Source organism: Pristiophorus japonicus, unplaced genomic scaffold (assembly GCF_044704955.1).
Source record: "Pristiophorus japonicus isolate sPriJap1 unplaced genomic scaffold, sPriJap1.hap1 HAP1_SCAFFOLD_1433, whole genome shotgun sequence".
NCBI lineage: Eukaryota > Metazoa > Chordata > Chondrichthyes > Pristiophoridae > Pristiophorus > Pristiophorus japonicus.
The window spans coordinates 27,949-53,702 of NW_027251106.1; the positions used below are offsets into that span (position 1 = coordinate 27,949).

Below are 25,754 nucleotides of genomic sequence, written 5' to 3' on the forward strand. Positions count from 1 at the left end.
TCTCTCTCTCCCCGCTCTAACTCTCTCTCTCTCTCTCTCTCTCTCCCCCCGCTCTAACTCTCTCCGCTCTAACACTCTCTCTCCCCCCGCTCTAACACTCTCTCTCCCCCCGTGCTCTCTCTCTCTCCTCTCCCCCGCTCTAACACACTCTCTCCCCCCGCTCTAACACTCTCTCTCCCCCGTGCTCTCTCTCTCCCTCTCCCCCCGCTCTAACTCTCTCTCTCCCCCCGCTCTAACACACTCTCTCCCCCGCTCTAACACTCTCTCTCTCTCCCCCTGCTCTAACACACTCTCTCTCTCTCCCCCCGCTCTAACACACTCTCTCCCCCCGTGCTCTCTCTCTCTCTCTCCCCCCGCTCTAACTCTCTCTCTCCCCCCGCTCTCTCCCCCGTGCTCTCTCTCTCTCTCCCCGCTCTAACACTCTCTCTCCCCCCGTGCTCTCTCTCTCACCGCTCTAACACTCTCTCTCTCTCCCCCCGCTCTAACACACTCTCTCTCTCCCCCCGCTCTAACACTCTCTCTCCCCCTGCTCTCACACACTCTCTCTCTCTCCCCCCGCTCTAACACTCACTCTCTCTCCCCCCGCTCTAACACTCTCTCTCCCCCCGTGCTCTCTCTCTCTCTCTCTCCCCCCGCTCTAACACTCTCTCTCTCTCTCTCCCCCCGTGCTCTCTCTCTCACCGCTCTAACACTCTCTCTCTCTCTCTCTCCCCCCGCTCTAACACTCTCCTCTAACTCTCTCCCTCTCCCCCCGCTCTAACACTCTCCTCTAACTCTCTCCCTCTCCCCCCGCTCTAACACTCTCCCCCCGCTCTAACACTCTCTCTCTCTCTCTCCCCCCCGCTCTAACACTCTCTCTCCCTCTCCCCCCGCTCTAACACTCTCTCTCTCTCCCCCTCCTGCTCTAACACACTCTCTCCCTCTCCCCCCGCTCTAACACTCTCCCTCTCCCCCGCTCTAACACTCTCTCTCTCTCCCCCCGCTCTAACACTCTCTCTCCCTCTCCCCCCGCTCTAACACTCTCTCTCCCTCTCCCCCCGCTCTAACACTCTCTCTCTCTCCCTCTCCCCCCGCTCTAACACTCTCTCTCTCTCTCCCCCCCGCTCTAACACTCTCTCTCCTCTCCTCCCCCCGCTCTAACACTCTCTCTCTCTCTCTCTCTCCCCCCCGCTCTAACACTCTCTCTCCCTCTCCCCCCGCTCTAACACTCTCTCTCTCTCTCTCTCCCCCCCGCTCTAACACTCTCTCTCCCTCTCCCCCGCTCTAACACTCTCTCTCTCTCCCCCTGCTCTAACACACTCTCTCCCTCTCCCCCCGCTCTAACACTCTCTCTCTCTCTCCCCCCCGCTCTAACACACTCTCTCCCTCTCCCCCCGCTCTAACACTCTCTCCCTCTCCCCCCGCTCTAACACTCTCTCTCTCTCCCCCCGCTCTAACACTCTCTCTCCCTCTCCCCCCGCTCTAACACTCTCTCTCTCTCTCTCCCCCCCGCTCTAACACACTCTCTCCCTCTCCCCCCGCTCTAACACTCTCCCTCTCCCCCCGCTCTAACACTCTCTCTCTCTCCCCCCGCTCTAACACTCTCTCTCCCTCTCCCCCCGCTCTAACACTCTCTCTCCCTCTCCCCCCGCTCTAACACTCTCTCTCTCTCCCTCTCCCCCCGCTCTAACACTCTCTCTCTCTCTCTCCCCCCCGCTCTAACACTCTCTCTCCCTCTCCCCCCGCTCTAACACTCTCCCTCTCCCCCCGCTCTAACACTCTCTCTCTCTCTCTCCCCCCCGCTCTAACACTCTCTCTCCCTCTCCCCCCGCTCTAACACTCTCCCTCTCCCCCCGCTCTAACACTCTCTCTCTCTCTGCAGTGACAGTACAATGCTGACGGCTAGTTGCCTCCCTGCTCTTCAGCGCCTCTCCCACCTGCAGCACCTGGGACTCAGCAGGTGCCACGAGATCCCAGTGGCAGCTCTCGTGTAAGTATCCGGGCGTGTCTCCGTGTCCCCCTCCCTAGCGCACCCTCGGCCAGTCTCGCTCCCCCCTCCCCTTCACCCCCCCCCCTCACGCTGCCCCGGGCTTGGTGCTTTACCGTATTGCCGTGGTGTTTATTGGTGTTGTACCGTATTGCCTGTTATTTAACAATGCTGCTGATTTTGTGCACAGGGACCTGGGGGAGATCGCCACACTGAAAACCCTGAACATTTATGGCTTGCTGCGAGACTGTGCGGTCAACGTGAAGGACATCATCCCTCGGATTAACATCAACAGCTTTCCCCTCACCACCATCGCGCGGCCCACACACGGCAGCGGCCAGACCAACACTATCTGGGGCATGGTGTGTCAGCTCAAGTTACATAGCCTGTGAGCATCGCCCTGCCATGCACAGTCACTGGGCCAGTACCATGTCCAGGGACAGTGCGCTCTGTCGTCACCCCACCCTCGGTATCCAGGCACAGGCAGCTTCGGGATAAGGTGATGTCACTCCAGGGAGCAGAGAGATTGAAAGGGGAACATTTACTGAGGCAGGGACCCGATTGTTAAAGATCAGATCCCAGAAGAGGACCCTATGTCAGCACACACTTAACTTCTTATTAAGCTTCGAAGTGAGTTTGTGTTGGCAATGGTCAGTCAGTGAGCCACGGAACCGGCACTGAGCTCCAGCCTTGTGTGGCACCGGCCACAGACTGGGAAAATTCAGGAGTGCGCGCCACATTATTCTTGTTAAAACTGAAATTGAGTAATGGGATGGAGTCATACTTTGACACAGGCACATTATCCCTTCTTTCCCTCTGGCTGCCTGACAAAGGGTTGACATGCAGGCCTCACAATGGCCCGAGTCGGACCCGAGGCTGTGAATCGCTCCCTCTCTGCCTCTTGTACACGTGGCATTATTCGTGGTAATGGTTCTTGAAATTATTTCCTCAAAGTCAATAAATGTCTTTGAACTCTAACCTTGTGGAGTAGCGTTAATGTTTATAAGTGAGGACATCCATTGTCTGGGGTCAAAGAGAGCGAGCGTGATGTGCGGTATACTCGGAGAGGGGGATGTGGGGAATACTCGGGGAGGTGGGGGAGGGGGATGTGGGGAGTACTCGGGGAGGTGGGGGAGGGGGATGTGGGGAATATTCGGGGAGTACTCGGGGGGAGGGGGATGTGGGGTATATTCGGGGAGGGGAAACAGCCAGAGGTCATGGTCTATGTGGGAACCAATAACAGGAAGGATAAGTTTCAGGAGCTAGCAAGGAAGTTAAAAATCAGGACCTCAACGGTAGTAATCTCTGAATTACTCCCAGTGCTGTGTGCTCAGGAGTACAGAACATAAGAAATAGGAGCAGGAGTAGGCCATACGGCCCCTCGAGCCTGCTCCGCCATTTAATACCATCATGGATAGCTCCACTTCCCTGCCTGCTCTCCATAACCCTCGACTCGCTTCTTGCTCAAAAATCTGTCTGTCTCCGTCTTAAATATATATGACCCAGTCTCCACAGCTCTCTGGGGTAGCTCCTTGTGGCTGAGGAGGTCCTCCTCGAGTCACAGTGCGGATTTTGTCCACATCGGGGCACAACAGACATGATTTTTACGACGCGACAACAAGAGAAATGCAGGGAACAGCACCAACCCTCATCGGGATCAAGGGGTATGGAGAGAAAGCAGGAAAGGGGTACTGAGGGAATGTTCAGCCATGATCTTATTGAAGGGCGGTGCCGGCTCGAAGGGCTGAATGGCCTACTCCTGCACCTACTTTCTATGTTTGTAGATGGCCGCCTTTGACCTTACAAAGGCCTTCGACACTGTTAACCGCGAGGGATGATGGAGCGTCCTCTGTTTCGGCTGCCCCCAAAAGTGAGCCGCTTGCTCTGCTGGGCAGGCCACATAGTTCACATGCCAGATACGAGACTCCCGAAGCAAATGCTTTATGTGGAGCTCCTTCACGGTAAACAAGCCAAGAGAGGACAGAGGAAACGTTACAAGGACACCCTCAAAGCCTCGCTGGTAAAGTGTGACATCACCACTGACACCTGGGAGCCCCTGGCCGCAGACCGTCCGAGGTGGAGAAAGTCCATCCGGGAGGGCGGGGTGTTGAGCGCTTCGAGTCTCGACGCAAAGAGCGTGAAGAGGCAGTGGAAGGAGCGCGCGGCAAACCAGCCCCACAGACCTTCCCTTGACGAATGTCTGTCCCACCTGTAACAGGGTCTGTGGTTCCCGTATCGGACTGTTCAGCCACCAGAGAACTGACTTTGGGAGTGGAAGCAAGTCCTCCTCGATCCCGAGGGACTGCCTGTGATGCTCCACAATGACATGCAGGCCGTGATCCTGACCAACGCACCCATCACAGACAGATAGGAAGATGGATGATCAGTCTGAGCAACAGAACCAGAGTGATGGGAGGAAGTGGTTTTCACGCAGCGAGTTATTGTGATCGGGAATGTGGTGGGAGCACTGGCCCACAAGTCCCACCTTCTCCTTCCCGCCGGCGTTCAAATAGATTTTAGAAAAAAGATGCGCACCTACCTGTTCCTGCTGCGCTCACGCGAGTTCCCGGTCCCGAGGCCTCCCCTGACTGCACATCGCAGTGCGTGCATGTCAGGACACGTGCTGTGCAGTGCTGGAGTCACATGGCTCTGGGCAGCCAATCAGGTACAGTATATTCTCATTCACAATAATGGCAACTCCGTAAGTTGGTATTATTATATCTCCCCAACACTAATAACCAATAATAAAAGATAGAAAAAATGCACAACGTACTTTTATTCATTTAAATTAAAGTTTACGGACTTAAAAAATATATTTTTCCCGATTTAAAAATGTTTTTTTTAAATTATGCTTTAAAATAAACTTGCCATATTGGAAGGGTTTTAAAATAACATGTTTTTATAACTTTATTTTACAATGCTTTTGTGTGTTTTAAAACACATAGCTGTAACAGTGGGCTATGTGCCTGCTTCTGTCAGACGCGAGAGTTTGGGCAAGATATAGATAAATCTTGCTTGTGTAAATGTCCTTGCTCCCGATCTGCGGAGGATCTGTCCGGCCAGAAACTTGACAGATCAGAAAAGCCGGTTTTCACCGCAAAAGAGAATTGGATAAATACATGAAATGGAAAAATGTACACGGCTGTGGGGCATTGGATCACTCTGTCACAGAGCCGGTCAGGGGCAGGGGGGGCGAGGGGGCTCGCTCGGTCATAGAGCCGGGGGGGCAAGGGGGGGGGGGGGCAAGGGGCCTCGCTCGGTCACAGAGCCGGGGGGGGATCAGGGGCCGGGGGGGGGGATCAGGGGCAAGGGGCCTCGCTCGGTCAGGGGCCGGGGGGGCGAGGGGGCTCGCTCGGTCATCGGGGGGGGATCAGGGGCCGGGGGGGGGGGGGGCAAGGGGCCTCGCTCGGTCACAGAGCCGGGGGGGGATCAGGGGCCGGGGGGGGGGATCAGGGGCAAGGGGCCTCGCTCGGTCAGGGGCCGATGGAGGCGAGGGGCCTCGCTCGGTCAGGGGCCGGCGCGGACTCGATGGGCCGAATGGCCTCCTACACTCTCCGAGTACAGCACTGAAACACCTGACCATGTCCAACTCCACTACAGAAGGCATCGGAGGAGGTTTAAAAGTTTATTGGTTGTTACTTCACATTGGATTGTATTGACGCAGACACACACTCGCATCACACACACACTGCCTCTGCCTCTGGAGGGGCACTGTTCCCCACAGGAGGCCAGGATTGTAGCCCGCCGATATACAATGTGCAGATTTCAGTCCCTGCCCGACGGGGGAGCTGAGAGAACCAGTGTGCCAGGATTGAAAGGCAGACTATCCAGACCCAGTGGGGCACTTGCTGCTGACTCAGGGGGCCCTGGAGGGAGGGGGGCACAGTGCATGGACCAGGGCAGTGCCAACCTGTGGTGGGCAGCTCCCAGAGCGCTGACTGGACTGGACTGGTGGCCAACTTGATTCTCGGGATGAAGCCCACCACAACTGTGACAAAAAATACAAATAAACCTCTCTTTACCCCCAGCCCCCGAACCCTACCCCCCAAGCACCGAGTGCAGCTCAAACCCTCGACATTCCCCGCCACCCTCACACAGGACCGGCAGTGGACACAGCTCCACCACCCGTCACTCAGTAGTATGGCACAGTCCGATCCCACCGCAGATCTCGGGGGAGGGGCTCACTCCAGGGCCACCGTACACAGAGCGTCCTCCTCGTCCACGGTCAGCGTGGCGATCGCACCGTCATTGAACTCGAACGATGTCCCACCATCCACCACCATACAGGCGTCCCAGCACCTGGACCTCACGCACATCCTGCAGGGGGAAGAGGCGAGGGAGGGGAGGGGAGGGGGGAGGAGACAGAGCAAGGGGGAGTGGGGGAAAGAGGCGAGGGAGAGGAGGGGAGGGGAGGGGGGAGGAGACAGAGCAAGGGGGAGTGGGGGAAGAGAGAGTGACACAGGGAGAGGAGGGGAGGTGGGAGGAGACAGAGCAAGGGGGAGTGGGGGGGGGAAAGAGGCGAGGGAGAGGAGGGGAGGGGAGGAGACAGAGCAAGGGGGAATGGGGGGGGGGGAAGAGGCGAGGGAGAGGAGGGGAGGGGAGGGGGGAGGAGACAGAGCAAGGGGAAGTGGGGGGGGGAAGAGAGAGAGTGACACAGGGAGAGGAGGGGAGGGGGGAGGAGACAGAGCAAGGGGGAGTGGGGGGGAAGAGAGAGAGTGACACAGGGAGAGGATGGAAGGGGAGAGGGGACGAAGGAAGAGAAACAGGAGATAGAGAGAGGGAGAGACAAGGAGGGGGGAGAGAGGAGGTTAGGAACTCAGCTCACTCACAATGCTACACGCAGCCTTCAAACTGCTAAACCCCCCCCTCGTTGCACCATTGATGACTCGGCCACAAGCGGGACATTCTACTCCACCACAATGTTCCAGAGCTAAAGGGTTTAAATGAGGGCGGCACGTTGCAGACTGAGCTTGTATCGAAGATTATGGGGTGAGCTAGCGAGGTGTTTACGATGATTGAAGGGGTTGTTGGGGGGGGGGGAAATCGAGAGAAACTGTTCCCTCTGGTGGGGGGAGTCCAGAACAAGGGGCAGAACCTTAAAATCAGAGCCCGGCCGTGCAGGGTGATGTCAGGGAGCACTTCTTCACACAAAGGGCCGTGGGAATCGGGAACTCTCTCCCCCCAAAAGCTGTGGACACCAGGGGCCAATTGCAGCTTTCAGGATTTGCGATTGCTGGATTTTTGCTGCGTAAGGTACCAAGGGATATGGAGTTAAGGTGCAGGTCTGAGGGACTGAATGGCCTCCTCCTGTTCCCAAGTGTTCCTATACCGACCCCCCGAGCGTGTTTCACCAGCCCATTACACCACAGCTGGTTGGCATCTCAACTCCATTTACCCACCTTTGCTCCATACCCCTTGATGGGACCAAGTCGCTGGAGAAATACCACCAACGATGTCTCCGCACGATCCTACAAATCCCCTGGGAGGACAGACGCACCAACGTTAGTGTCCTCGACCAGGCCAACATCCCCAGCATCGAAGCACTGACCACACTCGACCAGCTCCGCTGGGCAGGCCACATTGTCCGCATGCCAGACACGAGACTCCCAAAGCAAGCGCTCTACTCGGAACTCCTTCACGGCAAATGAACCAAAGGTGGGCAGAGGAAACGTTACAAGGGACACCCTCAAAGCCTCCCTGATAAAGTGCGACATCCCCACTGACACCTGGGAGTCCCTGGCCAAAGACCACCCGAAGTGGAGGAAGTGCATCCGGGAGGGCACTGAGCACCTCGAGTCTCGTTGCCGAGAGCATGCAGAAACCAAGCGCAGGCAGCGGAAGGAGCGTGCGGCAAACCTGTCCCACCCTCCCCTTCCCTCAACCACTGTCTGTCCCACCTGTGACAGCGACTGTGGTTCTCGTATTGGACTGTTCAGCCACCAAAGAACTCATTTTAAGAGTGGAAGCAAGTCTTCCTCGATCCAAGGGACTGCCTATGGTGATGATCATGGGAACATAAAGCTAGTCAATAATCTATCTACACCTTACTAAAAATCTTGTGTCTATCAGCACTTCCTGCTCTCACTTTTTATATCGATCTTTTCCATTATAAGTTCCTTTGTGCATTTAGAATGGGATTTTCCTATGTAAACCTGTCACGCTGTAACTGCACAGTATGGCCACTGGGTGGTGCTGTTACCCTTTCCTCACAAATCAAAAAATGCTTTCTGAAATATTTGCTAACTGAATTTTCGAAAATAAAATGGGTGAAATGTGTCCAGAGAGCTGTCTGGTCTCTTTTATCAACATCGCCGGTTGAGGGATGAGTTTTGGCCGGGACACTGGGAGACGAACCACAGGAAAGATTAAAGCGAAGACTGAGCAGTGACCTCAGTGAGGTCGATAAAATGATGAAGGGTTCAATCGGGCAGTGGTCGAGAAGTCTTGGCCTGAATTTTCGGGTCCTATTCGCTCCGGGTTTTGCCGCGGAGCAGGGAGGTCCACTCGCGATCCTCGGGTTGGGTTTTGTGGTGGTGCTTAGACGCAGTGCTGGGTACAATACCTCTCGTGACACTGGCCCGATCCGTCTAATCGACCAGGACACAGACAGGCTCAGTGAGTGGGCAAACATTTGGCAGACGGAGTATAATGTTGGAAAGTGAGAGAAAGTGGCAGAAAACAAATCAAAGAGCAAGTTATTATTTAAATGGAGAACCTTCGCAGCGCAAAAACAGGAACCTCACCAACGAAAGTCCGGGGCCGGGAACGCTCCAAGGGAGGCCTTGGGAGGGGAGGGAAAACCCCAAAATTCACAAAAATATTCCAAGAAAATTGCCCATACCCCCACAACACAAATCGCTAACAAAAGAATAACTAACCACCAGCGGCAGTTTCGGGGCAGGCACAAGAAATAGGAGCAGGAGTTGGCCATCCGGCCCCTCGAGCCTGCTCCGCCATTTAATACCATCATGGCTGATCCGATCATGGACTCAGCTCCACTTCCCCGCCCGCTCCCCATAATCCTTCACTCCCTTATCGGTTAAGAAACTGTCTATCACTGTTTTAAATTTATTCAATGTCCCAGCTTCCACAGCTCTCTGAGGCAGAGAATTCCACAGATTTACAACCCTCTGAGAGAAGAAATTCCTCCTCATCTCAGTTTTAAATGGGCGGCCCCTTATTCTAAGACCATGCCCCCTAGTTCTAGTCTCCCCCATCAGTGGAAACATCCTCTCTGCATCCACCTTGTCAAGCCCCCTCATAATCTTATACGTTTCGATAAGATCACCTCTCATTCTTCTGAATTCCAATGAGTAGAGGCCCAACCTACTCAACCTTTCCTCATAAATCAACCCCCTCATCCCCGGAATCAACCGAGTGAACCTTCTCTGAACTGCCTCCAAAACAAGTATATCCTTTTGTAAATATGGAAACCTAAACTGCACGCAGTACTCCAGGTGTGGCCTCACCAATACCCTGTATAACTGTAGCAAGACTTCCCTGCTTTTATACTCCATAGAAGGAGGCCATTCGGCCTGTCGAGCCTGTGCTGGCCCTCTGCAAGAGTGCCCCACTCCCCTGCCCTTTTCCCAGTAGCACTGTAATTCTTTTTCCTTCAAGTACTAACCACTCGTGTGTAAAAAACGTTTTTCCTTGTGCCGCCTTTGGACTCTCTGATAATCACCTTAAATGTCTCCTCTGGTTCTCCACCCTTCCGCCAATGTTCATTTAAAAATGAAACCTAGCTGAACATAAAACAAGTCAGTAGTTGGACATGCTGTAACTAGTGGGGTACCACAGGGATCAGTGCTGGGGCTCCAGCTATTTGCAATCCATATTAATGACTTAGATGAAGGGACTGAGTGTAATGTATCCAAGTTTGCTGACGATACAAAGCTCGGTGGGACAGTAAGCTGTGAGGAGAACACAGAGCGTCTGCAAAGGGATATAGATAGAGAGTGGGCAGTGAAGTGGCAATGGAGTATATTGTGGGAAATGTGAGGTTATTCACTTTGGTAAGAACAGAAAAACAGAATATCTTATAACTGTCAGTGTTCAGAGAGATTTGTGTGTCCTCGTGCAAGAAACACAGAAAGCGAGCATGCAGGTACAGCAAGCAATACGGGAGGCTAATGGCATGTTGGCCTTTATTGCTGGGGGTGGAGTATAAGAGTAAGGAAGCCTTGCTCCAATTGTACAGGGCCTGGGTGAGACCACACCTGGAGTACTGTGCACAGTTCCAGTCTCCGTATCTAAGGAAGGGTATACTTGCCTTGGAGGCATACAATGGAGGTTCACTAGATTGATTCCTGGGATGAGAGATTGTGTAGAATGGACCGACACTCTTGACTTTATTAGAATGAGAGGTGACCTCATTGAAACATACAAGATTCTGAGGGGGATTGACAGGAGATGCTGAGAGGCTGTCTCCCCCGGGCTGGGGTGTCTAGAACCAGGGGGCACAGTCTCAGGATAAGGGGTCGGCCATTTAAGACTCAGATGAGGAAGAATTTCTTCACTCAGAGGGTGGTGAATCTTTGGAATTCTCTGCCCCAGAGGGCTGTGGATGCTGTATCTTTGTGTATATTCGGTTGAGGATAGACAGATTTTTGGAGTCTAGGGGAATCAAGGGATGTGGGGACAGGGCAGGACAGTGGAGTTGAGGTCGATGATCAGGCCGTGATGGTATTAAATGGCGGAGCAGGCTCGAGGGGCCGAATGGCCGACTCCTGCTCCTATTTCTTATGTTCTTATGACACTGAAAATGTGCAGAGATTGGGCACAGCATCACCCAGTGGCCAGATTGTGTAATTATAGCATGACAAGTTTACATAGGAAAATGCCATTTTAAATGCGGACACAGGAATTTATAATGGGAAGAAGCTGAGAAAAAAAGCCAAGTTTGTAAGATATAGACGGGTTGCTATCAGACACACAGAGATACACACTTTCTGGTGAATCCACGGTGCTGACTGCTGGTAAACACTCGGTTCACGATGGGCTCCCGGATGCTGAAGAAAATCTTGGGTTCCTCAGGACAGAATATCAAGGACTGGTTGTAGTGATTGGTCACTGCAGGGGAAGGAAAGTTCAGGTCAACCTCAGCCCTTAATCATCATCACATCAAAGCACGCTGCATCGAAACAAGGGGGAGGGAGCAACTCCGGAGAGAGGCACCCCGACAGTGCAGGTGGGGTGAGCAGAGAGAGGAATACAGCTGAGAAATGACCGTCCTGCTGTCCAAGGGAGGCCCGGAATCATCCCCCCGCTGCGATGGGCAGCACTCTCTCCTCCCTCTCCGTCAGAAGGTTGTGGGTTGCAGACTTGAGCACAAAAATCTAGGCTGACATTCCCAGCGCAGTACTGAGGGAGCGCCGCACTGTCGGAGGGGCAGTATTGAGGGAGTGCCGCACTGTCGGAGGGGCAGTACTGAGGGAGCGCCGCACTGTCGGAGGGGCAGTACTGAGGGAGTGACGTACTGTCGGAGGGGCAGTACTGAGAGAGCGCCGCACTGTCGGAGGGGCAGTACTGAGGGAGTGCCGCACTGTTGGAGGGGCAGTACTGAGGGAGCGCCGCACTGTTGGAGGGGCAGTACTGAGGGAGTGCTGCGCTGTCGGAGGGGCAGTACTGAGGGAGCGCCGCACTGTCGGAGGGGCGGTACTGAGGGAGCGCCGCACTGTGGGAGTGCCGCACTGTCGGAGGGGCAGTACTGAGGGAGTGCTGCACTGTTGGAGGGGCAGTACTGAGGGAGCGCCGCACTGTCGGAGGGGCAGTACTGAGGGAGTGCTGCACTGTCGGAGGGGCAGTACTGAGAGAGCGCCGCACTGTCGGAGGGGCAGTACTGAGGGAGCGCCGCACTGTCGGAGGGGCAGTACTGAGGGAGTGCCGCACTGTCGGAGGGGCAGTACTGAGGGAGCGCCGCACTGTCGGAGGGGCAGTACTGAGGGAGTGCCTCAGCCCTTGCTCTTGTCGAACAGGTTGGAGTTTCTTGCTCCCTGTGTGGACAAGCGCAAGGACTGCAGGGAGGATGAGCAAAACTGACCACAGCACCGTGGTACAGGGGGCCATTCAAGTTGGGGGAAGATAACGAAATGTTGTAGTGGTCGGGGACAGTATTATGGGGATAGATACTGTTCTCTGCAGCCGAGCGCGTGAGTCCAGAAGGCTATGTTGCCTGCCCGGTGCCAGGGTTAAGGGCATCTCCTCTGGGCTGGAGAGGAACTTGGAGTAGGAGGGGGAAGATCCAGTTGTCATGGTCCACGTAGGTACCAACGACATCGGTAGGACAAAGAAAGAGGTTCTGCTGAGGGAGTGTGAGCAGCTAGGGGCCAAATTAAAAAGCAGAACCACAAGAGTAATCACTAGATTACTACCCGAGACACGAGCTAATTTGCATAGGGTAAACAGGTTCCGAGAGTTAAACACGTGGCTCAGAGACTGGTGTGTGAGAAATGGGTTTTGGTTCCTGAGACACTGGCCCCAGTACTGGGCTAAGGGGAAGCTGCTCCGTTGGAACGGGCTCCACTTAGACCGTGCTGGGACTAGGGTCCTGGCCAATCAAATAACTAGGGCTGTAGAGAGGGCTTGAAACTAATTGGGGGGGGTTCAAGTGAGTGGGAATTTAAAAAGTCAAAGGAGAAGGAGAAGGCAATAGAGCAGGGTAGCTCGGGGGGGAATGAAGGGATAGAATATATAAACATAAAGGTGAATCAGACAGTGGGGTCAAAGCAGGAAAAAATGGTACAAAAAACAAATTTAAAAGCTCTTTATCTGAACACACGCAGCATTTGTAACAAAATAGATGAGTTGAAGGCACAAACAGATACAAATGGGTATGATGTGAGAGCCAGTACAGAGACGTGGTTACAAGGTGACCAAGGCTGGGAACTGAATATTCAGGGGTATTTGACAATTCGGAAGGACAGACAGAAAGGAAAAGGAGGTGGGGCAGCTCTGTTAATAAAGGATGGGATCAGTGCGTTAGTGAGAAACGATATTGACTCAGAGGATCGAGATGTTGTATCAGTTTGGGTGGAGTTAAGGAACAATAAGGGAAAAAGTCGCTGGTGGGCGTAGTCTATAGGCCCCCTAACAGTAGCTACACTGTTGGACGGAGCATAAATCAAGAAACAATGGAGGCTTGTAATGAAGGAATGGCAATAATCATGGGCGATTTTAATCTTCATATTGAATGGACAAAGCAAATTGGCCAGGGTAGCCTTGAGGAAGAGTTCATGGAGTGTATCTGGGATAGTTTCCTTGAACAGTACGTTGGGAACCAACCAGGGGCAGGCTATCTTAGATCTGGTCCTGTGTAATGAGACAGGATTAATAAATAATCTAGTAAAGGATCCTCTAGGAATGAGTGACCATAACATGGTTGAATTTCAAATTCCGCTGGAGGGTGAGAAAGTTGGATCTCAAACCAGTGTCCTCGTCTTAAATAAAGGAGACTACAAAGGTATAAGGGCAGAGTGCGCTAGAGTGGACTGGGAAAATAGACTCAAGTGTGGGACGGTTGAAGAGCAGGGGGAGACATTTAAGGAGATATTTCATAAATCGCAACAAAAATATATCCCAATGAGAAGGAAAGACTGAGAGAAGGGATAACCATCCGTGGCTAACTCAGGAAATAAGGGAGGGTATCAAATTGAAAACACGGGCATACAATGTGGCCTAGACGAGTGAGAGGCCAGAGCGTTGGGACATTTTTAAAAGCAAGCAAAGAACGACTAAAAAAATGATAGAGGGGGAAGATAGATTATGAAAGTAAACTAGCACAAAATATAAAAACAGATAGTAAGAGTTTCTACAGGTACATAAAAAGGGAGAGAGTGGCTAAAGTAAATGTTGGTCCCCTTGAGGATGAGATTGGGGAATTAATAATGGGGAACAAGGAAATGGCAGAGACGTTGAACAAATATTTTGTATCGGTCTTCACTAAAGACACTAAAAACGTCCCAATAGTGGATAATCAAGGGGCTATAGTGAGGGAGGAACTTAATACAATTACTATCACTGATGAAATAGCACTTGGTAAAATAATGGGACTAAAGGTGGACAAGTCCCCTGGACCTGACGGCTTACATCCCAGGGTGTGGAGACAGACAGATGATTGAACGATAAGGGAGTGAAGGGTTAAGAGGAGCGGGCAGGGATGTGGAGTTGAGGCCAGGATCAGATCAGTCATGATCTTACTGAATGGCGGAGCAGGCTCGAGGGGCCAAATGGCTGACTCCTGCTCCTATTTCTTATGTTGTTATGTTGGGGAGGGACAGTACTGAGGGAGTGCTGTACTGTCGGAGGGCAGCAATGAGGGAGTGCTGCACTGTCGGAGGGGCAGTACTGAGGGAGCGCCGCACTGTCGGAGGGGCAGTACTGAGGGAGCGCCGCACTGTCGGAGGGGCAGTACTGAGGGAGGGTCGCACTGTCGGAGGGGCAGTACTGAGGGAGTGCCGCACTGTCGGAGGGGCAGTACTGAGGGAGTGCCGCACTGTCGGAGGGACAGTACTGAGGGAGTGCCACACTGTCGGAGGGGCAGTACTGAGGGAGAGCCGCACTGTCAGAGGGGCAGTACTGAGGGAGTGCCGCACTGTCGGAGGGACAGTACTGAGGGAGTGCCGCACTGTCGGAGGGACAGTACTGAGGGAGTGCCGCACTGTCAGAGGGACAGTACTGAGGGAGTGCCGCACTGTCGGAGGGACAGTACTGAGGGAGTGCCGCACTGTCGGAGGGGCAGTACTGAGGGAGTGCCGCACTGTCGGAGGGGCAGTACTGAGGGAGTGCCGCACTGTCGGAGGGGCAGTACTGAGGGAGTGCCGCACTGTCGGAGGGGCAGTACTGAGGGAGTGCCGCACTGTCGGAGGGGCAGTACTGAGGGAGTGCCGCACTGTCGGAGGGGCAGTACTGAGGGAGTGCCGCACTGTCGGAGGGGCAGTACTGAGGGAGCGCCCTACAGTCGGAGGGGCAGTACTGAGGGAGCGCCGCACTATCGGAGGGGCAGTACTGAGGGAGCGTCCAACAGTCGGAGGGGCAGTACTGAGGGTTCACTAATGTGTTTTAGGGAAGGAAATCTGCTGTTCTTACCCGGTCTGGGCCTATATGTGACTCCAGACCCACAGCAATGTGCTTGACCCTTAACTGCCCCTGAAATGGCCCAGCGAGCCACTCAGTTGTAAAACACTGCTACAGAGAAGACGTATGGCAGCGGTTCAAGGCGGCGTCTCACCACAACCTTCTCCAGGGCGATCAGGGATGGGCAATAAATGTCGGCCTTGCCAGCAACGCCCACAACCCGAGAACAAAAAAAATTGCAACGATGACCAACATTTCAAATCTACTTCAGTTGGGACGCCCTGAGGGGAAGGTGCTATATAAATGCAAGTCTTTCTTTTACCTGCTGTACCAGGGTGGCAGAGTTCTCTCTCACACTCACCTCGCTGCACAAACTCTCGATCCATGGGCAGATCCACGCTGCTCCTTTGTTTAGCTAAAGGACAGAGACGGAGGGTTAGTGCCAGACTCTCTGATGGGAGTGCCCTCACCAAGGCCAGGCCCTGCACCACGAAACCCTTCCCCTTCCAAACCAGGCCCGAGGGGGGCCAGGCCTCACATCCCGGCCCGAGGGGGTCCAAGCCTCACATCCAGGCCCAAACCCAGGCCCGAGGGGGGGACAAGCCTCACATCCAGACCCAAACCCAGGCCCGAGGGGGGCGAGGCCTCACATCCCGGCCCGAGGGGGGGACAAGCCTCAAATCCAGACCCAAACCCAGGCCCGAGGGGGGGCGAGGTCTCACATCCCGGCCCGAGGGGGGGACAAGCCTCACATCCAGACCCAAAACCCAGGCCCGGGGGGGGTCCAAACCTCACATCCAGGCCCAAACCCAGGACCCGATATCCAGGCCCAAACCCAGGCTCGAGGGGGGGGACAAGCCTCACATCCAGGCCCAAACCCAGGCCCGGGGGGGGGGTCCAAGCCTCACATCCAGACCCAAACCCAGGCCCGAGGGGGTCCAAGCCTCACATCCAGGCCTAAACCCAGGCCCGAGGGGGGTCCAAGCCTCACATCCAGGCCCAAACCCAGGACCCGATATCCAGGCCCAAACCCAGGCCCGAGGGGGGGGACAAGCCTCACATCCAGGCCCAAACCCAGGCCCGAGGGGGGTCCAAGCCTCACATCCAGGCCCAAACCCAGGCCCGAGGGGGGGTCCAAGCCTCACATCCAGACCCAAACCCAGGCCCGAGGGGGTCCAAGCCTCACATCCAGGCCCAAACCCAGGACCCGATATCCAGGCCCAAACCCAGGCCCGTGATCCAGCCCCAAACCCAGGCCCGACATCCAGCCACCAGGCCCCACCCTACTGCAACACCTCTCCACCATGGGACTGCATTCGCCAGGTTCCATTCTTATCTATATAATCTGTCATGTATTTAACTATCATTATAACCCATGTATAAACTGACCTAAGTTGTACACTGTGAGAACATTGACCACTAGGTGGTGAACTTGTGGGAGACACTCCTAACCTGGACTTTCAGGTATAAAAGGGGAAGCTCCACCCACCTTCATCACTTCAGTGCGGGCTAATAAAGGTAACAGGTCACAGAGTGACCTTCTCTCAAGTATGGGCCTCGTGTGAATTTATACTGTATAGTGAGGACATATTATTGGCGACGAGAAACTGGGATTTAAACCACGCGAGCATGGCCACTAGCAGCACAGAAGAGAGGTACTGTGTTGGTGATGATTGGGACGACTTTATTGAGAGACTACAGCAAAGTTTCCTCACTAAGGAATGGTTGGGACAGGGTTCGGCCGACAAACGCAGGGCTCATCTCCTGACGGTTTGTGGATCCAGGACGTACTCCCTGATGAAGGACCTTCTAGCGCCAGAGAAGCCGGCGGACAAGACGTTCGAAGAGCTCAGTAAGTTGATCGGGGAACACTTTAAACCGGCGAGCAGCATGCACATGGCGAGACACCGGTTTTACACACACCGGCGGCGAGAAGGGCAAAGTGTTCCAGACTTCGTGGCAGATCTCCGGCGACTGGTGAACCGATGTAAGTTCCCAGATACAAGCAGAGCGGAGATGCTGAGAGACTATTTTATTGAGGGCATCGGTTTTCAGGAAACTGATTGAGACCAAAGACTTGACCCTGGAAACGGCGGCTTTGATGGCCCAGACATTTATCTCAGGGGAGGAAGAGACCAGAATGATGTTTGACAAAAATCTTGGTTTAAATGCAGCAAATGGACAGGGAGTCATCATTGTTAACGCGGCACACAGTTCTCCAGGCAGACAGGGGCAATCGGACATACCCGAGCATGTAGTCGAACCCAAAGGGGCAATTCAACAGAGACAATGGCTAGCTGAACGGTGATTCATGCCATCGCAAGGGACAATGCGGCCAGTAATGGGGCCATCAACACCTGTTAATGGTGCGCTTAAACATAGAATAGGAGCAGGAGTAGGCCATTCGGCCCTTCTAGCCTGCACCGCCATTCAATGAGTTCATGGCTGAACATGCAACTTCAGTACCCCATTCCTGCTTTCTCGCCATACCCCTTGATCCCCCTAGTAGTAAGGACCTCATCTAACTCCTTTTTGAATATATTTAGTGAATTGGCCTCAAGTAAGGACAGTTACAGAGACGATCGACTGGTAATGGACTTTTTGTTTCCAACAACGGCTCATGCTGGAGGTGTGGAGGGAAACACCCAGCCAGAGCTTGCAGGTATCAGCAATATACCTGCAGAAACTGCAACGTCAGCGGTCACTTGGCGCGTATGTGCAGGAAGCCTGCAGCCAGGTTGATGTACGATGAGGATGGGCCCGATGTGAGCCCTACGAGGCCAAATGGACACTGGGGGAAATCACTGGAAGCTGAAGTTCAGCGAGTTCATGTGGAGCACGTATACAGTTCACCAGGACGCCACCGATAATGATGAAAGTGCTCCTCAATGGCATCCCAGTATCAATGGAGCTAGACACGGGGGCCAGCCAGCCCCTGGTGAGTATCAAACAGTTCGAAAGGTTGTGGGTGTCCAAGGCCAGGAGGCCAAATTATTGCCGATTGACGCACAGCTACAGACATATACAAAGCAGATCATTCCGGTGCTAGGTAGTCGTGACCCACAAAGATTCGGAGAACAGGTTGCCACTCTGGATTGTCCCAGGGGACGGTCCCGCACTACTGGGGAGGAGTTGGCTTGCTGTCATGAACTGGAAATGGGGCGATGTCAATGTAATTTTTTCTGTGGAGCGAGTATCATGCTCACAGATCCTGGACAAATTTAACTCACTATTTCAACCCGGCATTGGCACTTTCACGGGGGCCAAGGTAGTGATTCACATAAACCCGGACACCAGACCAGTACACCACAAGGCCAGAGCGGTGCCGTACGTGATGCGGGAAAAGATAGAAGGCGAATTGGACCGCCTGTTGAGGGAAGGCATCATCTCGCCAGTCGAATTCAGTGACTGGGCGAGCCCGATTGTGCCGGTGCTCAGCTTACATGACCCAGGAGGTGGCGAGTGAGTTGAAGAAGCTGACCAGTGGGGTACCGCAAGGTTCTGTGCTGGGGCCCCAGCTGTTTACATTGTACATTAATAATTTAGACGACGGGATTAAATGTAGTATCTCCAAATTTGCGGATGACACTAAGTTGGGTGGCAGTGTGAGCTGCGAGGAGGATGCTGTGAGGCTGCAGAGTGACTTGGATAGGTTAGGTGAGTGGGCAAATGCATGGCAGATGAAGTATAATGTGGATAAATGTGAGGTTATCCACTTTGGTGGTAAAAACAGAGACAGAGACTATTATCTGAATGGTGACAGATTAGGAAAAGGGAAGGTGCAACGAGACCTGGGTGTCATGGTACATCAGTCATTGAAGGTTGGAATGCAGGTACAGCAGGCGGTTAAGAAAGCAAATGGCATGTTGGCCTTCATAGCGAGGGGATTTGAGTACAGGGGCAGGGAGGTGTTGGTACAGTTGTACAGGGCCTTGGTGAGGCCACACCTGGAGTAGTATACACAGTTTTGGTCTCCTAACTTGAGGAAGGACATTCTTGCTATTGAGGGAGTGCAGCGAAGGTTCACCAGACTGATTCCCGGGATGGCGGGACTGACATATCAAGAAAGACTGGATCAACTGGGCTTGTATTCACTGGAGTTCAGAAGAATGAGAGAGGACCTCATAGAAACATTTAAAATTCTGACGGGGTTAGACAGGTTAGATGCAGGAAGAATGTTCCCAATGTTGGGGAAGTCCAGAACCAGGGGTCACAGTCTAAGGATAAGGGGGAAGACATTTAGGACCGAGATGAGGAGGAATTTCTTCACCCAGAGAGTGGTGAACCTGTGGAATTCTCTACCACAGAAAGTTGTTGAGGCCAATTCACTAAATATATTCAAAAAGGAGTTAGATGAAGTCCTTACTACTCGGGGGATCAAGAGGTATGGTGAGAAAGCAGGAATGGGGTACTGAAGTTTCATGTTCAGCCATGAACTCATTGAATGGCGGTGCAGGCTAGAAGGGCCGAATGGCCTACTCCTGCACCTATTTTCTATGTTTCTATGACCACCATCACGACACACAAGGGGTTGTTTGAGTACAACAGATGTCCGTTCGGGATTCGCTCGGCCGCCGCGATCTTCCAACAAAATATGGAAAGCCTCCTCAAGTCGATTCCAGGGACGGTGGTTTTTCAAGACGACATCCTCAACCCGGAGGAGGTGCTACACAGACTGGACCGGGTAGGGCTGTAAATGAAAAAGGCGAAGTGCGTCTTCCTAGCTCCAGAGGTAGAATTCCTGGGGATGAGGGTAGCAGCAGACGGGATCAGATCCAAAACAGAAGCGATCCAGAGAGCACCCAGACCCCATAACACGACGGAGCTGTGTTCATTCCTGGGGCTCCTGAACTATTTCGGTAACTTTCTTCCCAAATTGAGCACGCTGCTAGAGCCGCTACACGTGCTCCTACGCAAAGGTCACGAATGGGTCTGGGAGGACAGCCAGGAAAGGGCTTTTGATAGAGCACGCAATTTGTTATGCTCCAACAATCTGTTAACGCTATATGACCCATGTAAGGAACTTGTGTTAACGTGCGATGCGTCGTCCTATGGTGTCGGGTGTGTGTTGCAGCATGTCAATGCCAAGGGTCAGTTACAGCCAGTAGCTTATGCCTCCAGAAGTCTGTCCCAGGCAGAAAGGGGCTACGGGATGGTAGAAAAGGAGGCGCTCGCATGTGTATATGCGGCAAAGAAAATGCACCAGTACCTGTTTGGCAGGAAATTTGAGCTGGAGACTGATCACAAACCCCTAACGTCCCTTTTAGCCGACAACAAGGCCATAAATGCAAACGCATCGGCCCGCATACAGAGGTGGGCACTCACATTAGCCGCTTATGACTATACAATTCGGCACAGACCGGGCACTGAAAACTGCGCCGATGCACTCAGCAGGCTCCCACTAGCCACCACTGAGGGGGCTACCGAGCATGGTGCTGAGATGGTCATGGCTGTTGAAGCTTTCGGAAGCGAAGGCTCACCCGTGACAGCCCGTCAGATTAAAGTCTGGACAAATAGAGACCCGCTATTGTCTCTAGTCAAGAAATGTGTCTTGAATGGGGACTGGGCAGCCGCGTACAGGGCATGCCCTGAGAAATTCAAACTATTTCACAGGCGCAAGGATGAACTCTCGATTCAGGCCGATTGCCTACTATGGGGAAACTGAGTAGTCATGCCCCAGAGAGATGTTCATCAGAGAATTCCACAATGGGCACCCGGGCATTGTCATGATGAAGGCAATTGCCAGGTCACACGTTTGGTGGCCAGGGATAGACGCAGATCTGGAACTTTGTGTTCGCAGGTGCAACACGTGTGCCCAGCTGGGCCATGCGCCCAGGGAAGCCCCCCATAGCCCCTGGTCCTGGCCCGCCAAGCCTTGGTCACGCATCCATGTGGACTACGCAGGTCCTTTCATGGGAAAAATGTTTTTGGTTGCAGTAGACGCCTACTCCAAATGGATCGAGTGTGACATTCTCAATTCAAGCACATCCTCTGCCACGGTAGAAAGTCTACAGGCAATGTTCGCCGCCCACGGTCTACCGGACATCTTGGTCAGCGACAATGGCCCATGCTTCACAAGCACTGAATTTCAGGACTTCATGGCAGGCAATGGAATTAACCATGTCAGAACGGCACTGTTCAAGCCGGCCTCAAACGGCCAGGCAGAACGAGCAGTGCAGATAATCAAACAGGGGATGCTCAGAATCCAAGGGGGTTCCCTACAAACCCGCTTATCACGCCTCCTGTTGGCCAATAGATCCCGACCACACTCGCTCACAGGGGTTCCACCCGCAGAGCTGCTAATGAAAAGGACGCTCAAAACCAGGTTATCCCTTATACACCCCACCATGAAAGAAATTGTTGAGAGCAGGCGCCAGTCACAATATCACTACCATGACAGGAATGCGAGGGCGCGATGTATTGATGTCAATTACCCTGTTTTTGTCCTCAACTACGCTGCAGGGCCCAAATGGCTCGCAGGCACTGTGATTGCCAAAGAGGGAAATAGGATTCTGGTCGTTAAACTTACCAATGGACAAATCTGCCGCAAACATGTGGATCAAACAAAAAGGAGGTTCAGCAACCCCATAGAAGAAGCAGAGGAAGAACACGATATAGAGTCCATTCCACCACAAGTAACCGAATACCGGAACCAAAGGGAGGAGAGCCCAGTCACTGTGGGCAGTCCGGACAGGCCTGAGGCACCACAAACAGCAGACACTCAGGCCAGCGCCCAACAACCGGAGCCCCAACTCAGGCGCTCTACAAGGGAGCGTAAACCACCAGAGAGACTCAACCTGTGATCCCAATAAGACTTTGGGGGGGGAGGTGATGTCATGTATTCAACTAGCATTGTAACCCATGTATAAACTGACCTAAGTTGTACACCGTGAGAACACTGACCACTAGGTGGGAGACACTCCTAACCTGGACCTTCAGGTATAAAAGGGGAAGCTCCACCCACCTTCATCATTTCAGTGCTGGCTAATAAAGGTAACTGGTCACAGAGTGACCTTCTCTCAAGTATGGGCCTCGTGTACATTTATACTGTATAGTCAGGACGTATTATAATCATAGCCAGAGAATCACCAGCAGCGAGTTCTCTTCCCTCACATCGTTACCTCTGGTGTCCCCCTAGGATCTGTCCTTGGCCCCTCCTATTTCTCATCTACATGTTGCCCCTTGGTGACATCATCCGAACACACAGCATCAGTTTCCACAAGTACGCTGAGACACCCAGCTCTACCTCACCACCACTTCTCTCAAGCCCTCCACCGTCTCGAAATTGTCAGACTGCCAGCACTGTGAGCAGTTTTAGGCCCCACACCTTAGGGAGGATATATTGGCCTTGGAGGGAGCGCAGCGTGGGTTTACCAGGACAATACCGGACTCCAGGGGTTAAGTTACGAGGAGAGATTACACAAATTAGAGTTGTATTGCCTTAAAATTTAGAAGGTTATCTGATCAAAGTTTTCGGACATTAAGGGGAACAGATAGGATAGACAGAGAGAAACTATCTCCGTTGGTTGGGAACTCTAGGGCTAGGGGGGCATAAAAATTACAGCCAGGTCTTTCAGGAGTGAAACGAGGAAACACTGCTACACACAAAGGGGGGTCGTAGCTTGGAACTCTCTTCCGCAAACGGCAATTGATGCTAGATCAATTAATTTTAAATCTGAGACTGTTTCTTGTTAACCAACGGCTTTAAGGGATATGGAGCAAAAGCGAGTGTCTGGAGTTAGATCACAGATCAGCCATGATCTCACTGAATGGCAGAACAGGCTCAAGGGGCTGAATGGCCTCCTCCTGTTCCTGTGTAACAGGCTTGAGGGGCTGAATGGGCCTCCTCCTGTTCCTGTGTAACAGGCTCGAGGGACTGAATGGCCTCCTCCTGTTCCTGTGTAACAGGCTCGAGGGGCTGAATGGGCCTCCTCCTGTTCCTGTGTAACAGGCTCGAGGGGCTGAATGGCCTCCTGTTCCTGTGTAACAGGCTCGAGGGGCTGAATGGCCTCCTCCTGTTCCTGTGTAACAGGCTCGAGGGGCTGAATGGGTCTCCTCCTGTTCCTGTGTAACAGGCTCGAGGGGCTGAATGGCCTCCTCCTGTTCCTGTGTAACAGGCTCGAGGGACTGAATGGCCTCCTCCTATTCCCCGGCTCCATCCCGTTACCTGACCACTATCTGAGACGGATCCAGATTGTTTGCAACCTCGGCGTCCTATTATGCCCCACGTATCCTCTCCATCACCAAGACCCAACGTCTATTTCCCCCTCCGTAACATCGCACATCTCTGCCCCTGCCTCAGCTCATCCGCTACTGAAACCCTCAGCCATGCCTTTCATACCTCCAGACTCAACTATTCCAACGCACTCCTGGCCGGCCTCCCATCTTCCACCCTCCATGAACTCGAGGTGATTGAAAACTCGTACCAAGTCCCGCTCACCCATCACCCCCTGTGCTCGTTGATGATGTCCCAACTCGCACCGAGTCCCACTCACCCATCACCCCCTTTGCTCACTGCCCCGTGTCCTAACTCACACCCAGTCCCACTCACCCATCACCCCCTGTGCTCACTGTCCTGTGCCCTAACTTGAACCCAGTCCCACTCACCCATCACCCCCTGTGCTCACTGCCCCCGTGTCCTAACTCACACCCAGTCCCGCTCACCCATCACCCCCTGTGCTCACTGTCCTGTGCCCTAACTCGAACCCAGTCCCGCTCACCCATCACCCCCTGTCCTAACTCACACCATGTCATAGAAACATAGAAAATAGGTGCAGGAGTCGGCCATTCGGCCCTTCGAGCCTGCACCACCATTCAATATGATCATGGCTGAACATTCCCTCAGTACCCCTTTCCTTCTCTCTCTCCATACCCCTTGATCCCTTTAGGCGTAAGGGCCACATCTAACTCCCTTTTGAATATATCTAACGAACTGGCCCCAACAACTCTCTGTGGTAGAGAATTCCACAGTTTCACCACTCTCTGGGTGAAGAAGTTTCTCCTCATCTCAGTCCTAAATGGCCTACCCCTTATCCTTAGACTGTGACCCCTGGTTCTGGACTTCCCCAACATCGGGAACATTCTTCCTGCATCTAACCTGTCCAGTCCCATCAGAATTTTATATGTTTCTATGAGATCCCCTCTCATTCTTCTAAATTCCAGTGAATATAAGCCTAGTCAATCCAGTCTCTCCTCATATGTCAGTCCAGCCATCCCAGGAAACAGTCTGGTGATCCTTCGCTGCACTCCCTCAATAGCAAGAATGTCCTAGATTAGGAGATCAAAACTGAACACAATATTCCAGGTGATGCCTCACCAAGGCCCTGTACAACTGCAGTAAGACCTCCCTGCTCCTATACTCAAATCCCCTCGCTATGAAGGCCAACATACCATTTGCCTTCTTCACCACCTGCTGTACCTGCATTCCAACTTTCAATGACTGATGTACCATGACACCCAGGTCTCGTTGCACCTCCCCTTTTCCTAATCTGCCGCCATTCAGATAATATTCTGTCTTCGTGTTTTTGCCCCCAAAGTGGATAACCTCACATTTATCCACATTATACTACATCTGCCATGCATTAGCCCACTCACCTAACCTGTCCAAGTCACCCTGCGGCCTCTTAGCATCCTCCTCACAGCTCACACCGCCACCCAGCTTAGTGTCATCTGCAAACATGAAGATATTACACTCAATTCCTTTGTCCAAATCATTAATGTATATTGTAAATAGCTGGGGTCCCAGCACTGAGCCCTGCGGTACCCCACTAGTCACTGCCTGCCATTCTGAAAAGGACCGTTTATCCCGACTCTCTGCTTCCTGTCTGCCAACCAGTTCTCTATCCATGTCAGTATATTATCCCCAATACCATGTGCTTTAATTTTGCACACCAATCTCTTGTGCAGGACCTTGTCAAAAGCCTTTTGAAAGTCCAAATACACCACATCCACTGGTTCTCCCTTGTCCACTCTACTAGTTAGATCCTCAAAAAATTCTAGAATATTTGTCAAGCATGATTTCCCTTTCATAAATCCATGCTGACTTGGACCGATCCTGTCACTGCTTTCCAAATGTGCTGCTATTTCATCTTTAATAATTGATTGCAACATTTTCCCCACTACTGATGTCAGGCTAACTGATCTATAATTACCCGTTTTCTCTCTCCCTCCTTTTTTAAAAAGTGGGATTACATTAGCTACCCTCCAGTCCATAGGAACTGATCCAGAGCCTAGAGAATGTTGGAAAATAATCACCAATGCATCCACTATTTCTAGGGCCACTTCCTTAAGTACTCTGGGATGCAGACTATCAGGCCCCGGGGATTTATCGGCCTTTAATCCCATCAATTTCCTGTCTAATAAGGATTTCCTTCAGTTCCTTCTTCTCACTAGACCCTCGGTCCCCTAGTATTTCCGGAAGGTTATCTGTGTCTTCCTCAATGAAGACAGAACCAAAGTATTTGTTCAATTGGTCTGCCATTTCTTTGTTCCCCATTATAAATTCACCTAATTCTGACTGCAAGGGACCTACATTTGTCTTCACTAATCTTTTTCTCTTCACATATCTATAGAAGCTTTTGCAGTCAGTTTTTATGTTCCCTGCAAGCTTCCTCTCATACTCTATTTTCCCTCCTAATTATACCCTTTGTCCTCCTCTGCTGAATTCTAAATTTCTCCCAGTCCTCAGGTTTGCTGCTTTTTCTGGCTAATTTAT

General features: G+C 52.8%; 2 protein-coding genes across 2 annotated transcripts in view; one reads left to right on the top strand and one right to left on the bottom strand.

Annotated features, from left to right (window-relative positions):
• Positions 1–2,917, top strand: part of skp2 (S-phase kinase-associated protein 2, E3 ubiquitin protein ligase) — a gene marked incomplete at its 5' end in the record, with an annotated part of 30,550 nt that extends 27,633 nt beyond the window's left edge. Inside the window, 2 exons of the mRNA XM_070870466.1 lie at positions 1,862–1,969; positions 2,157–2,917. Coding sequence (XP_070726567.1) covers positions 1,862–1,969; positions 2,157–2,358 — 310 coding nt within the window. The remainder of the gene's footprint in view (positions 1–1,861; positions 1,970–2,156) is intronic.
• A 2,660-nt stretch (positions 2,918–5,577) lies between these two features.
• nadk2 (NAD kinase 2, mitochondrial) lies at positions 5,578–24,704 on the bottom strand. Its single transcript, XM_070870467.1, has 4 exons — positions 24,635–24,704; positions 15,402–15,455; positions 10,915–11,038; positions 5,578–6,283 (listed from the first exon to the last, which is right to left on the bottom strand). Exons 2-4 carry the CDS (start codon positions 15,424–15,426, stop codon positions 6,148–6,150), a joined length of 285 nt encoding a protein of 94 aa, XP_070726568.1. The 5' UTR covers positions 15,427–15,455; positions 24,635–24,704; the 3' UTR covers positions 5,578–6,147.
• Positions 24,705–25,754: the final 1,050 nt, after the last annotated feature.

Bases quoted from the DNA above. Each gene is read 5' to 3' on its own strand.
- nadk2 (XM_070870467.1), bottom strand. From the start codon at position 15,426: ATGGATCGAGAGTTTGTGCAGCGAG. The intron at 11,039-15,401 runs GTGAGTGTGAGA...CTTCCCCTGCAG, and splicing joins TCGAGAGTTTGTGCAGCGAG to TGACCAATCACTACAACCAG. The intron at 6,284-10,914 runs GTGTGTATCTCT...TTCCCCCTGCAG, and splicing joins CACCGTGGATTCACCAGAAA to GATGTGCGTGAGGTCCAGGT.